Below are 12,539 nucleotides of genomic sequence, written 5' to 3'. Positions count from 1 at the left end.
AACCTGTAGTCAGAAATGACTTCACTCTTTAACAGAGGGCTTGGTTTCTTGGCAGGTCTCACCCAAAGCTAGCCTCGGTGACTCCCAAGGGCTGGAGAAGGAGGGATGTTTTTCCCCTTTTTTCTTGTCCCCCTCAAACAGCAGTTCCACTGTACAGCGGTCCTCACTATTCCTGAGCGACGTGACTGCTGGGCTTGTATGATGAAAGAAAGAAACCCTGCCACAGAGCTTATTCATACAATCTGGGTGGCGCTTGCGAAACGCTTCAGAACACACACATATTACACATATTATTATTTTATTTACCATACCAGGCATCTGGTATGGTAAATAAAATGGCTCTGGTTGGTGTGCCAATGGTACACCAGACTCAAAAGCAGTTTTTATGTTTTGTTTTCATTTTTTTAGGGGGGTGTTCAGCATCCCTCCAGCTGGAGACAGCGGCGGCCGAGCCCGAGGCCTCTGGCTGGTGTCACGTCACCACTCGCGCTCCCTCCCCTACACCCTCCACCCCGCCTTCCCCTAGACAGCTGTACTGCTGCGGGCTGCCACACGCCCGCGTACCGACTTACAGGAACTTTGCCTCTCTGGGCCCTGGCCCCAGGGTCTCCCTGTTGCCATGGGAATAGCGGCCATTACTAAGGTGCTGTTCAGACGCTAAATGGGAAGTTCAGCCAGTGGAGGAACAGCAGCCAGACCTGTGATGTCACAGGGTGCACAGGGTGGTGTAATGGCTAATGAGGCATAGCACTGAGACTTTTAAGGGAAGCGTGAGCCGGAAGAACGAGATGAGGTGCTGTGAAGAGCTCTCTTTCGCACATCAGACGGCTGACTCTGCCTCCCCGCTCTCGTGGTTTCCGCAGGGGGTTTTGGAGGTGCATGTACTGTAACCAGTGACACAGAGAGGCAGCGCCTCCGGTGACACACTTCACTGGAAGGGCTGTGTTGGCCTCCGGAGCTCTTATCAGCCGGAAAGTTCTGATGATTCATGGCTTCTCACAGGCAGCTGCTCTCCATGGCGGCCGTGAAGTGCGTGTATTTCTGTTCACGCAGTGACGTCGGGGGTATTACAGTTGCTGTTTCGGAAAGGCAAAGTTTCTTTTCCGGTGGCATTTGGTGTACAGTGTGTGTGCTGTCCTGAAAGCATCCCTGCTGCAGAAAGGCCCTCGCAGTGTGTCTCTGGTTTGGGGGGCCCGCGGGCTTGTCTGGAGTTGTGCTCCGGTCATCGCTGCACTGTCGTTCTGCCCAGAGCTGGTGGCCGCTTAGTCACTGCTGTCCCTGGACTGAGGGTGACCTATGCACGGTGGGGAACTGGCGAGCTGAGGGTGAGGAGCTGCAGAGCACGTAGGGGCACGCTGGTCTGAGCCTTCTGCTTCATGCTGTCCCTCCTGTACAGCTGACTAGTGGCTGACAACCACACACACACACACACACACACACTCACTCACACACCCTCACAGTGCCCTTCATTCACATGACAGCACACGCTTTCATACACTGAGCGTGCAGGATCTGAGGACAGAAACCATCAGTGTTGGGGTCGTTACTCAAAAAAAGTAATGTATTACACATTACTCGCTACTTAAAAAAAAAATATAATACATTACTTTACTCTCTATGGAAAGTAACTCGTTACATTACTCGTTACTTTTGCGTTACAGCCTGTAGCCAAACCTTAAACCTTAGGCCTACATGTGCACACATATAACAAATTCCTATTGTAATAAGGAAGACATAACACAAGTTTTTCTTTTATGCTCTTTAGTAAAACAGGCTGCAAAAAAGCCGACTGCAAAGTTGGTGAAAACCTAAAGAGCATTTCACAGGAAAAATATCATGGCAAGAACAGTTAATATGTCCGAATAACGGAACAACTTTCAAGTGGGCCATATCAATGCGGCACTGGCAGCAGGCTATATGTCTCAAAATAAAACATGCCGATATCAACAGCCTATATAAAACAAAATAAGCCACGTAATAAAAATATTAATTGCCTCAAAAATAGGCTTATCAATAAATAAAATAGCATATAGGCTAATGTAAAAGAGGTAGGCTTAACACAACCAAAAGCATGAATGGCCTCGAAATAAAAATAATAGGCTATATCAAATAAAATAATATAATACACCAGCCTTTCTAACATCTTTAGATGATGACAAATACAAAAGGGAAAATATGTTTAAATGGCATAGGCTATAAACTGCATTTAACAGTGCAAACGCACTCAAACAAACTCAAGTTGCTCCCTCACCATATGCATGACTGGCAGTAGTTATTTGACTTATAGCGGTGGTTATACCGCGAGGAGGAGTCTCTCAAATCGTTTGTCTGACAACCGATTTCTTCTTGGCATTAGCACAAGACTGCCTAGGCTGAATAGCCTCTCCCCCAGTGCACTGGATGAGGTAGCTGTCCACCCCTCAAAAGTTAACCGTTCTGCCATTTCCCTGCACAACCTCTAGCCACAGTTGCATGAGGAGATGTCGCGCAATTGTTGCGCATGCATGCTCCTGAGAAGATTGAGGCGGAAGATTCCTCTTGTCTGTCAATAGAGACAGAGCATATTTAGGCCACGCCCATACCGTGGGGGAAAGCAACACTGCACTTTCCATGGATTTGCATTGCACAGTTCTCTTTCTTGTCTTAAAACTAAAATTGCAACCATGCCAAAAAGCTGTTGCGTGGTGGGTTGCACGGCAAATAAGATAACTAACCCCGATTTAAGCTTTTACATGATTCCAAGACGCAAAACAGAGCCAAAAAGACGTCATAGCTGGCTTAAAGCTAACAGACAGGAGGGCTCCCTAGCCATTCTCAGCATCCTGTTGAGTTAAAAATGGGCGTACTTTGGCAATGTTTCTTAGGTGGAAGAAGGCTGCTTTGGTTACCTTGCTTATGTGGGGTTTGAAACCTAAATCTGAGTCTAAAATTACACCCAGACTTGTTACTTCCAGTTTATTTTGATGGCCTAAGTTTCTTAGCCTGGTAGAAAGTGCATCTCTTCTGGTTTTGAGGCCAACTAAAAGTATTTCTGTCTTATCTTCATTTAACTTTAAAAAATTATTACTCATCCATGGAGTGATAGCGGACAGGCAGGTAGTCAGGGAGCATAATGCATTTTATGTCATTTGCATATATAATGAAAAAAGAAGTGGACCAAGACAGCTTCCTTGTGCAACACCAAAAGATATGTCATATTTCTTTGATACATGGTCTCCAAGACTAACATAGAATTGTCTCCCTGTAATGTACGTTCGGAACCAGTTAAGAGCACATTCAGAGAGACCAACCCAGTTTTTTAGAGGATTGATTAGAATGCTGTGGTCAATCGTGTCAAATGCAGCACTCAAGTCTAAGAGAATAAGGACAGAGACCTTGTTTGCAGCCTTAGCCGCTGTCTATTTGCTGCTAGTCACACTGTTGACGAAAGTTACAACAGGGTTTTCGGGGTACTGCAGGCAATCACTGCGCCTAGGTAGAGGTGCCTCGCCAAAATATAGTTCCTTATATGCATCTGCTTATAAGACTGTTGCGTCTCATTTCATACAGATATTTCTACATAAGGTAAATGCGCAAGTCATACCATGAAAATAGGAACACTTTGGAGTTGTTAGGAAGTTTATTTTGTCACTGAGGCTAAACGAATGCAATGCACTTACAGCGACTATGCTAAGCTAGGCTAGCGGTAGCGCCGTCAGACTGGGTTATTGGATGCACGGAGAAGAGAACGGTATATACCCTCTTATCAGACTCTGGGGTTGAAGGCAAATAAGTGAATTCCAAAAATGTTGGAGTATCCCTTTAAGTAACGCGAGTTCGTCACTTACTATACGGTCTGCTTGAGCTATGTTGGCAACTTTGTACTAGTTAGCTAGCTGACATGATAAAAAAAATCAAGGCTGAAGAAAGGCTCCTGAGAAAAAGCACTGAAAACTTTCGCTTCCATTTCCAACATCCTATCTCGGGGTTTTCCGCAATGACGGCAACAAAAACGAAATTTGCTGAGTAGACTGGACATAAGGAACACCCTTCGGGTTGCAGTGTTTTAAATATATGGTCATTGAGAGAAATATGCACTTTTATAGTTTTTTTTATATTATTCAATTCAATTCAGTTCAATTTTATTTGTATAGCGCTTTTTACAACACAAGTTGTCACAAAGCAGCTTTACATTGATCCCAGGCCTGAGACCCCCTGAGAGCAAGCCTAAGGCAACGGTGGCAAGGAACCACTCCCCAATTAACAGGAAGAAACCTTGAGTAGAACCCAGCTCAGAGGGGGAGCCCATCTGCTTCTGGCCGCCACTGGGCAGATAGAAATAGAGAGAGTCTTAAAGTTGTAAAATGTTATGAAAAAGCGGCAAAACTTACAGGCGTAATCGATATTCCGGTTGTGTTGTGATACTCTCCAACCCCACCCCCCGACCCCCTACGAAGTAGGCTTACTCAATCTACAGTATGTTCGATCTTCATGTTTGCAGGGACTAAATGGCTTATCCATTAGTCATTTTTAGTAAGGCCTTCTCGAAAGTACATGTGGAGAATAACATTGTAATGCAGGGTTTGACATTAACATTTAACAACCCGTTGGCCACTGTGGCTAGTTGATTTCCAAAGTTAACATTAGTCGCCAGCTGGGGTGTACTGGGAAAGAAATTCAATCAGTTCTGGATTTATACGCTAGGACCGGCCCCGGGGGGTGTGCTCGGGAATTAAAGTGTAGGCCTACTTGGATACGATTCTCAAGTTCTGTTTACAACTGAGACTACGTTATAGCTTGGACTTTACAAACGAGTATATTCTTCTGAATACACGCGTAGCAAGTTTTATATCATCGCGTTTAATGCTAGCTAGGTACAACTTGGACCAGCGGTCCTGAAGTTCCCTTTAACCCGCTAGGTAGCCAGCTAGCTAGCTTGCTTGCCGTGATAACGGCACACAGCTAACATTGAAAACTTGTTTCGTTTTATTTAGCGTTAATAAAAAAAAAACCGGTGTGACAATGCATTATTTTACTTAGGTTAGATGGGTGCGTTGTTGATAAGCTTACGCAACTAAGCTCTGTTTGAACTACTCGTGACGTGACTTTGTCAGTGTCAAAGGATTACATACGAACGTGTGTCACTGAAAACTTCTGTGCTACATGCCTTAACAGTGAAAGCATTCATGAAATTATGATATCTTGTTGAAATAAACGTTCATTTCTCAGTCCTCCCAAATGAATCATCAGATGATAGGCACACAGAGGGGGCCGGTAAAAACTTAATTGATTTTTTTTGACGGTCCACCGGGATTTGTCCCGGTATGCCCGATGGCCAGTACACCACTTGTCGCCAGCCATCGTTTTCACCAGGCAGTCTTTATGCCTCAAGTATAACTGCAATTTATATTTTAACTAAAAAAACAAACATAAAAACATACATACATACAACATGCAAACATATTAACATATGCGTATAACACTGATTTTGGGATAGAAAAGGAACACTGAGGGCGTCCAATCAGACTTAGTTTCTCTATATATCTGGCCCTTTCTTCGGGCGGAAGGGTATTGAAATAGACTGGCTATGACATTTTTTGTTAATGCTGTTTCAAGACACGGTGTCCTCCTATTCACCCCCGTTCAACTTCGCAGAATGTCTTCCCCCACGTGGGGCGTGGTTTTCCCTCCGATGACGCGTTGCGTTCTGTCTCTATAGGACAATCCAGTAATCTTCGCGCTCACTGTTAGGAACTGTAGTGTGATTACTTAATTTAGAACAGTAACACGTTACATTACTGCGTTACAGACAAATGTAATGTGATTACAGTACTGGAAACTGTCTCGGTAAACAAGGCCTACACTGCGCACCGATCGAATTTCTGACAATTAGCCAGCCCTGCTCCGCTGATGGGTTCGGCAGCTGGCAGGCATGTGCCAGCTCGATCACAGCGCCCCTCCCACCCACAGCCAAGCAGCCGAGAGAGAAAGAGAAAGAGAGAAAATGAATTAGCATGGTTATGTTCCCCTCCTCATTACCATCCTGGGAGGACAGGTCTTTTCTGTACCAGTGGCAGAAGCACCTGGGAGGGGAATGGCAGCTCTGGTGGCGTAGATGGACAGGAGATTACCTCAGAGATGCATTCCAGCCTCCCCACAGAGCTCTTGCTCCCCACACGGACGTTGTTTTCTGCTTATCTTCCCACTGTTCTGCTATTTTTCATGCCCTGTGCCACAGAGAGCCGTTGTCATGAGAGTCGACTCGTGAGAAGAGCTCTCTCAGCCCCTGATAACCCTCTTCTCTGAAACGGCAGCAATAAGGATTCAAGTTTAGTCACTTTGAAACTGTGCTGGAGTTTATACCTCTGTTTGTAAACAATAGAGCTGGACCCGAATATTCTGCTATAGGGATATTTGTTCGTTGGGTAGGTATTTGATTTTCAATTTTGGGATTCGGATATTCGTTTTTTTTGCGCTACATGTAGGCTATCAGTAAAGGTGAACTGCAAAATACATTTTGTTAGCACATTCTTGTACTATATTGATACTTTTTAATTGCTCTGTTAAAATGTGGAAATATATACCATCTCAGCCTGACATCCCTCTCACTCACAGTGGTGAATGTCACGGTGATGGGAAATAAAAAGTAGCCGGTGATCGCCGAGCTCGTGCTTTGGGACTCAAACGGAGAGTCTAATTGTTTTGACCGACCCCTAGCTACGTTTGTCACCCTGGGAGGATGCTAGCTGCAGCGATGCCATGCTTCTCTCTGCTTCCAGTGCGGCGTGAGACCATTTTTAAACACCGCGGCTCCGTAAGCAGTGACGGCGATGGGTGTATAGGATGGGTTAAATTTCGTTTCAATGTATGCGAGTACTGAGAAATGACAAAGAAATTATAAATAAATATAAATCTTATAAATATAAATCTCAAATCTGAAATTTGTTGGAGCTAGTATGCTTTCTGCGCTTCTGTTTCACAGCGCTTTGTCAGGCGTTGTCTCGGTTTTGGAGCTTATTATTATGAGCATTTATGTAGGTCTATAATTTATCCATGATAAGAAAAAATGTCACAAGCTGTTATTATGTCACAAAAAGTGCATAGATGGGACCCCTCGGGATTACAAACATGCATAAAACACACAAAAGCTTTTGGAAAATGTTTTTTGTTAAAAATAAAAATACAAACAACAGCACTGTAGAATTTACATTTACATTTACATTTATTCATTAGGCAGAATAACAGAATCCTTAAAATTTAATGCCTTTAATTAAACTGAAAGACACGTGTTGCAGTGCTATGCCATCCATCTCAGCTGAGAATGGAGAAATGTCTGGCTGAGTCCTTCTCGAGTCATGCTGAGCATCCCACCCCCCACCCCCCAGCCGAAGCTTCGAATATTCGCTGTTGATTACTACCGAAGCTCCAGAGCCCAAAAAATGGTATTCGGGACAGCCCTAGTATCCCCTTCAGCTCACCGTCGACCCATGTAGGATGCACAGACTGCGCATGACATGTGCCTGTTTATGGTGGCATTTTTGACAGGGCTGCAATGTGTGTTTCCAAATGTGAAGCTGAAATGTCAGTCTAACCCCCAATTTTGTGTGTCTGTCTCTCTCCCTCCCTCCCCCCACCCCCCAGACTCCCAGCGCTCCCACCTCTCCTCCTTCACCATGAAGCTGATGGACAAGTTCCACTCCCCCAAAATCAAGCGGACGCCCTCCAAGAAAGGGAAGCAGCTGCAGCCAGAACCAGCAGTCAAAACCGCGGAGAAGCCCGTCAACAAGGTGTGTGCATGTGTTTGTGTGCATCGTGGGAAACGTAGTCCTACTGTGGTGGTTTCCTATATGTGCCGCTGGTCCCTGCTGGCCTTGTTTGCTTATTTTTGTTTTTGTTCCGGTTTTTCCTCCCTTCCCTGCTTTGTTTTCTTTTGGCCATTGTCTGCCGGTGCGTTTCCCATGAGCCTCACTGCGGCCACGCTTGGCCACGCTACAGGTGTGGTGACACAGCTTCCCACCAGGGAGCTGGGCCAATGAATGGGAGAGCCCCGGGGGGACTCTTGGAGTTTCCGGAGTTAAGTCAAACAGAGGCTTTTGAGGAATCACACACTGGAAACCATGTTAGAATGTTACACTGAGTAATTCAAGAAATCTCTCCTACAATCCCTATTGCAATGTTAATGCTGCTCAGACACGCAGTGGCCACTTCTCTGGTTGTAGCTCTAGAGAGTCCAACATGCGTTTCTAGAATTTTCTGGCTCCCCCTAACAACCAGGAAGTTGTCCCTGATAGTCCTGTCGTCCCCCTGCGCAGAAGGTGAGCCGCCTGGAGGAACACGAGAAGGAGGTGGTCAGCGCCCTGCGCTACTTCAAAACTATCGTGGACAAGATGGTGGTGGACAAGAAGGTGCTGGAGATGCTGCCGGGCTCCGCCAGCAAGGTCCTGGAGGCCATCCTGCCGCTGGTCCAGGTGGAGCCGCGGATACAGCACAGGTGAGCATTCGGTCACGTGTTCTGCAGACAGCAGCCGTGATGAGGTGTGTCACATCTAGACAAGTGTCCTCATTTTTATCAGGAGTTTGATTACCTTGTGATAAAATATCTGATAACATTGTTTCATCGTTTCAAAAGACACAGCTTTTTTCTTTTTTATAATTTGACCTTCAAGATATATACTGGTGCTTGTGATCATCTGTGCATGCGTGGGTCTGTCTCTATTTTCCATTAATCTCTTTCAATAACATTATTAAGTATTAAAACATTGTTTTTAATTATTATATTTAATAATGATATTTTGAAGATGTTTTCACTGTTGCCGTTATATTCTTGTCCTTCCTTACATTCCTACGTACATTTTTCCTGGTGCTAGATGTTCCTGTATAATGCCATGTATCCAGTGAATCCCTTTGTACAAACTGAACAATCCTTCATCCTGTTGAAAGATCAGCTTGATTTGTTTGCTCTGTCCGCTAAGAGACAGGATCCATGTCTGCGTGACAGGAAGTTGAGTTAACATGTGCTCGGGCCTGTCGGTCTGCGTCTCCCTCCACCCTGCGAGGCATCACTCAAACCCTGGAAAAGGGGAATCCATTCAGAAGCGATGGGCCATGCAGCAGCACCCCCCCTCCCAAATGCCATCAGAGGGTAGCAGGATAAAGGTCACACGAGCATGGTTTTTAGCCTTATTTCAGGAATGAGTGACACTCGTTTGCCTCCCCCTGGGGTTGTCGAATCTTCACGGTGCCCCACAGGCTAAGTAGCTGAGCTGCAGCCTGGAATGCATCAGATACAATGCGGAGGTTTTCCTACAACCTGAGTTGGCTGGCTGCGTGTCTGAGCAGGCTGAGGCTTCGCCTCAGATCTGTTCCCGGGCAGGGAATCGGGGCGGGGGGGAGCTGGCCCTCTTCACACATCCTTGCGTTCTCTCTACCCCCAGGTCAGCCTGCCAAATTTCCCCTCTCCTAAAAATTAAGTGATGAATGTTGAAAGACAGTAGCTTTTTTTCCAACCAATGTACTCCTGGCTTTAAAGTGGAAGCACGTCCTTCTTCAAACACAGTTCCGTTTAATGGCACAGAGGGCTTTACTCTGTTAAAATACATGCCTGAACCTATTACCTTACCCTTGTTAAAAAGTGTAGAATGACCCGTTTAATGGCCATGTAGCGGTACAGCCAAACATGGTTCAATTACACAGGTGAGGATATTGCCTGAGTCAGTGGTTTCCCTTTGGTACCATGCAAGGTGGAAAACAATAATTCATTAATCCTCCTTTTAACTTTGTTTACATGTAGTCAAAAGTTAATCATAAATATTAGTAAATAATAATAAATGTAAACATTAGATTTTAATTATGCATATAATGTAAAGTACTTATGCTAAGAAGATACACTATATGGACAAAAGTATTCAGACGCCTGACCATTACACCAACAGGGACTGTAATGACATTGTATTCAAATACATATACTTTAATATGGAGTTGGTCCCCCTTTTGCAGCTATAACAGCTTCCACTCTTCTTGGAAGGCTTTCCACAAGATTTTGGAGAGTTTCTGTGGGAATTTGTGCCCAGAGCATTTATGAGGTCAGGCACTGATGTTGGACGAGAAGGCCTGGCTCGCAATCTCTGTTCCAGTTCATCCCAACGGTGCTCGATGGGGTTGAGGTCAGGGCTCTGTGCGGGCCAGTCAAGTTCTTCCACACCGAACTCATCAAACCATGTCTTTATAGTCCTTGCTTTGTGCACTGGGGCACAGTCATGTTGGAATAGAAAAGGGCCTTCCCCAAACTGTTGCTACAAAGTTGGAAGCATTGCATTGTCCAAAATGTCTTGGTATGCTGAAACATTAAGATTGCCCTTCACTAGAGATAAGGGGCCTAGCCCAAACCCTGAAAAACAGCCCCATACCATTATCCCTCCTCCACCAAACTTCACAGTTGGCACAATGCAGTCAGGCAGGTAACGTTCTCCCGGCATCCGCCAAACCCAGACTCGCCCATCTGACTGCCAGACAGAGAAGCATGATTCGTCACTCCACAGAACATGTTTCCACTGCTCCACAGTCCAGTGTTGGTGTGCTTTACACCACTCTATCTGATGCTTGGCATTGGACTTGGTGATGTGAGGCTTGCATGCAGCTGCTTGGCCATGAAAACCCATTCCATGAAGCTCCCGCCGCACAGTTTTTGTGCTTACATTAATGCCAGTGGAAGTTCGGAACTCTTCAGCTATGGAATCAGCAGAGCGTTGGCGACTTTTACGCACCGTGCGCCTTAGCAGTCGTTGACCCCGCTCTGTGATTTTATGTGGTCTTCCGCTTCGTGGCTGAGTTGCTTCCAGACGCTTCCACTTTCTAATAATATCACTTACAGTTGACTGTGGAACATCCAGCAGGGATGAAATTTCATGAACCGTCTTATTGCAAAGGTGGAATCCTATCACAGTACCACGCTTGAAGTCACTGAGCTCTTCAGAATGACCCATTTTGTATCACAAATGTTTGCAAATGGAGACTGCATGGCTAGGTGCTTGATTTTATACACCTGTGGCTACGGGTCTGATTGAAACACCTGAATTCAATAATTAACAGGTGTGGCCAAATACTTTTGTCCATATAGTGTATGTTCTGTAATTACTATATAACTAGTTAAATGAGAACCCATCATCTCCGATGAAGGAAAAAATATGTGTGTGTAAACACAGTAAATTGTGTTCAGGTTTACATTGCTGAAAATCATTACATAAATACAAAGTAACAGTACATTGCTCACTATATGCTTTATTTCAAATTTAAGTTACCATTATCTCTGTAAACACACCTGTAGAGACAGACACTTTTCAGAGACAGTCATTTTCATCTTTGATCCAGACCAGGACAAAAAAATGCATCACAGACATCAGATGCTCCTCTTTATGATGTACATTGGGGTATCTTTAGTGCATTGGAAATTAAAACTGTCCATGCTGGCTGTGATGCCATTAATGTTGCTTCAGTTCTTTACTCCTCGGTGTGACCCCTGAACCTTTTCATCCTGTGTGTCCTCAGCTCTGCAGTGTCTTCCTGTCACAACCGTGTCTACCAGAGCCTGGCCAACCTTATCCGCTGGTCCGACCAGGTCATGCTGGAGGGCGTCAACCTAGAGGACAAGGAGACCATAGTAACGGTTACCACGGTCATAAAAGCAGTGCTGGATGGTGTGAAGGTAGTGAAAGAAAAAACTCAGTCTTCCATTTGTGTTTGTCAGTGTCATATTTGTATTTCATTAAAAGACTTCAGTTTAACTCATGCTTTGGTTTTAGAGAGTGTGTTGGTCTGAAATTGCCATGCTTACCATTCTCAATTCATTAGCATATCGGCTGTAAGAATGTAGTTCCACTTAACTGCACTGTAAATGAAGAGCCAGAGAAGCGCTTTCTGTGAGCTGCTCTTGAAAGAGGTTCATGCCGTGGTTGCCAAATGTGTGAATGAATGTGTGAATGGTGTGCTTTTGCAGGAGCTGGTGAAGCTCACTATCGAGAAGCAAGACCAGCCATCGCCCACATCCCCTGTGAAACCAGCAGCCCCTGTTGCCAAGCCAGAGAGGTGAGGGGAATGGGTGCTGTGCTTTCTGGTCGCGCGCCTATCAATAGTTTTCATAGAAACGGTCAAGGTTCCCCTCAGTGGTGTTGCTTGCGGGGCGGGGTGGAGGGGGGGTTGCTTGGTAGTATGGCCTGCTCCAGTGCAGTCTGAAACGTGGGCTGTCCCTCCCCCCGATTAGGCCAGGTCTCTCACCCTCTCTTGCCCCCCAGCACTGCAGAACTGCCACTGAACGAGAGGGAAAAGGAGATCCTGAGCAAGACCGCGCCCATGGCCCAGCCCCCCGAGATCCTGACGGATGCAGCAGACGAGGACGTGGCTCCGCCCAAGCCACCACTGCCTGGGATGAAGATGCCTGAGCACAGGTGAGCCGTGAGGGCCTCGCCCCCAACTGCACTCCACCGTCATTTCGAGGGGCAGCTGCCCCTGTACCGGAACTCCTCTGGGATGGAACGCCTTTGCCCTTGGCTTCACCAATCAGAGTC

General features: G+C 45.7%; 1 protein-coding gene across 1 annotated transcript in view; it reads left to right on the top strand.

Moving 5' to 3' along the window:
• Window positions 1-12,539, top strand: part of rapgef1b (Rap guanine nucleotide exchange factor (GEF) 1b) — a 76,852-nt gene that overhangs the window by 31,405 nt on the left and 32,908 nt on the right. Inside the window, 5 exon segments of the mRNA XM_036528193.1 lie at window positions 7,621-7,766; window positions 8,292-8,470; window positions 11,524-11,680; window positions 11,972-12,060; window positions 12,267-12,419. Coding sequence (XP_036384086.1) covers window positions 7,621-7,766; window positions 8,292-8,470; window positions 11,524-11,680; window positions 11,972-12,060; window positions 12,267-12,419 — 724 coding nt within the window.

This window comes from Megalops cyprinoides, chromosome 5, assembly GCF_013368585.1.
Source record: "Megalops cyprinoides isolate fMegCyp1 chromosome 5, fMegCyp1.pri, whole genome shotgun sequence".
Classification (NCBI taxonomy): domain Eukaryota; kingdom Metazoa; phylum Chordata; class Actinopteri; order Elopiformes; family Megalopidae; genus Megalops; species Megalops cyprinoides.
Note: the sequence above shows the minus strand (reverse complement) of the source record. Positions and strands in the feature narration are given on the sequence as shown.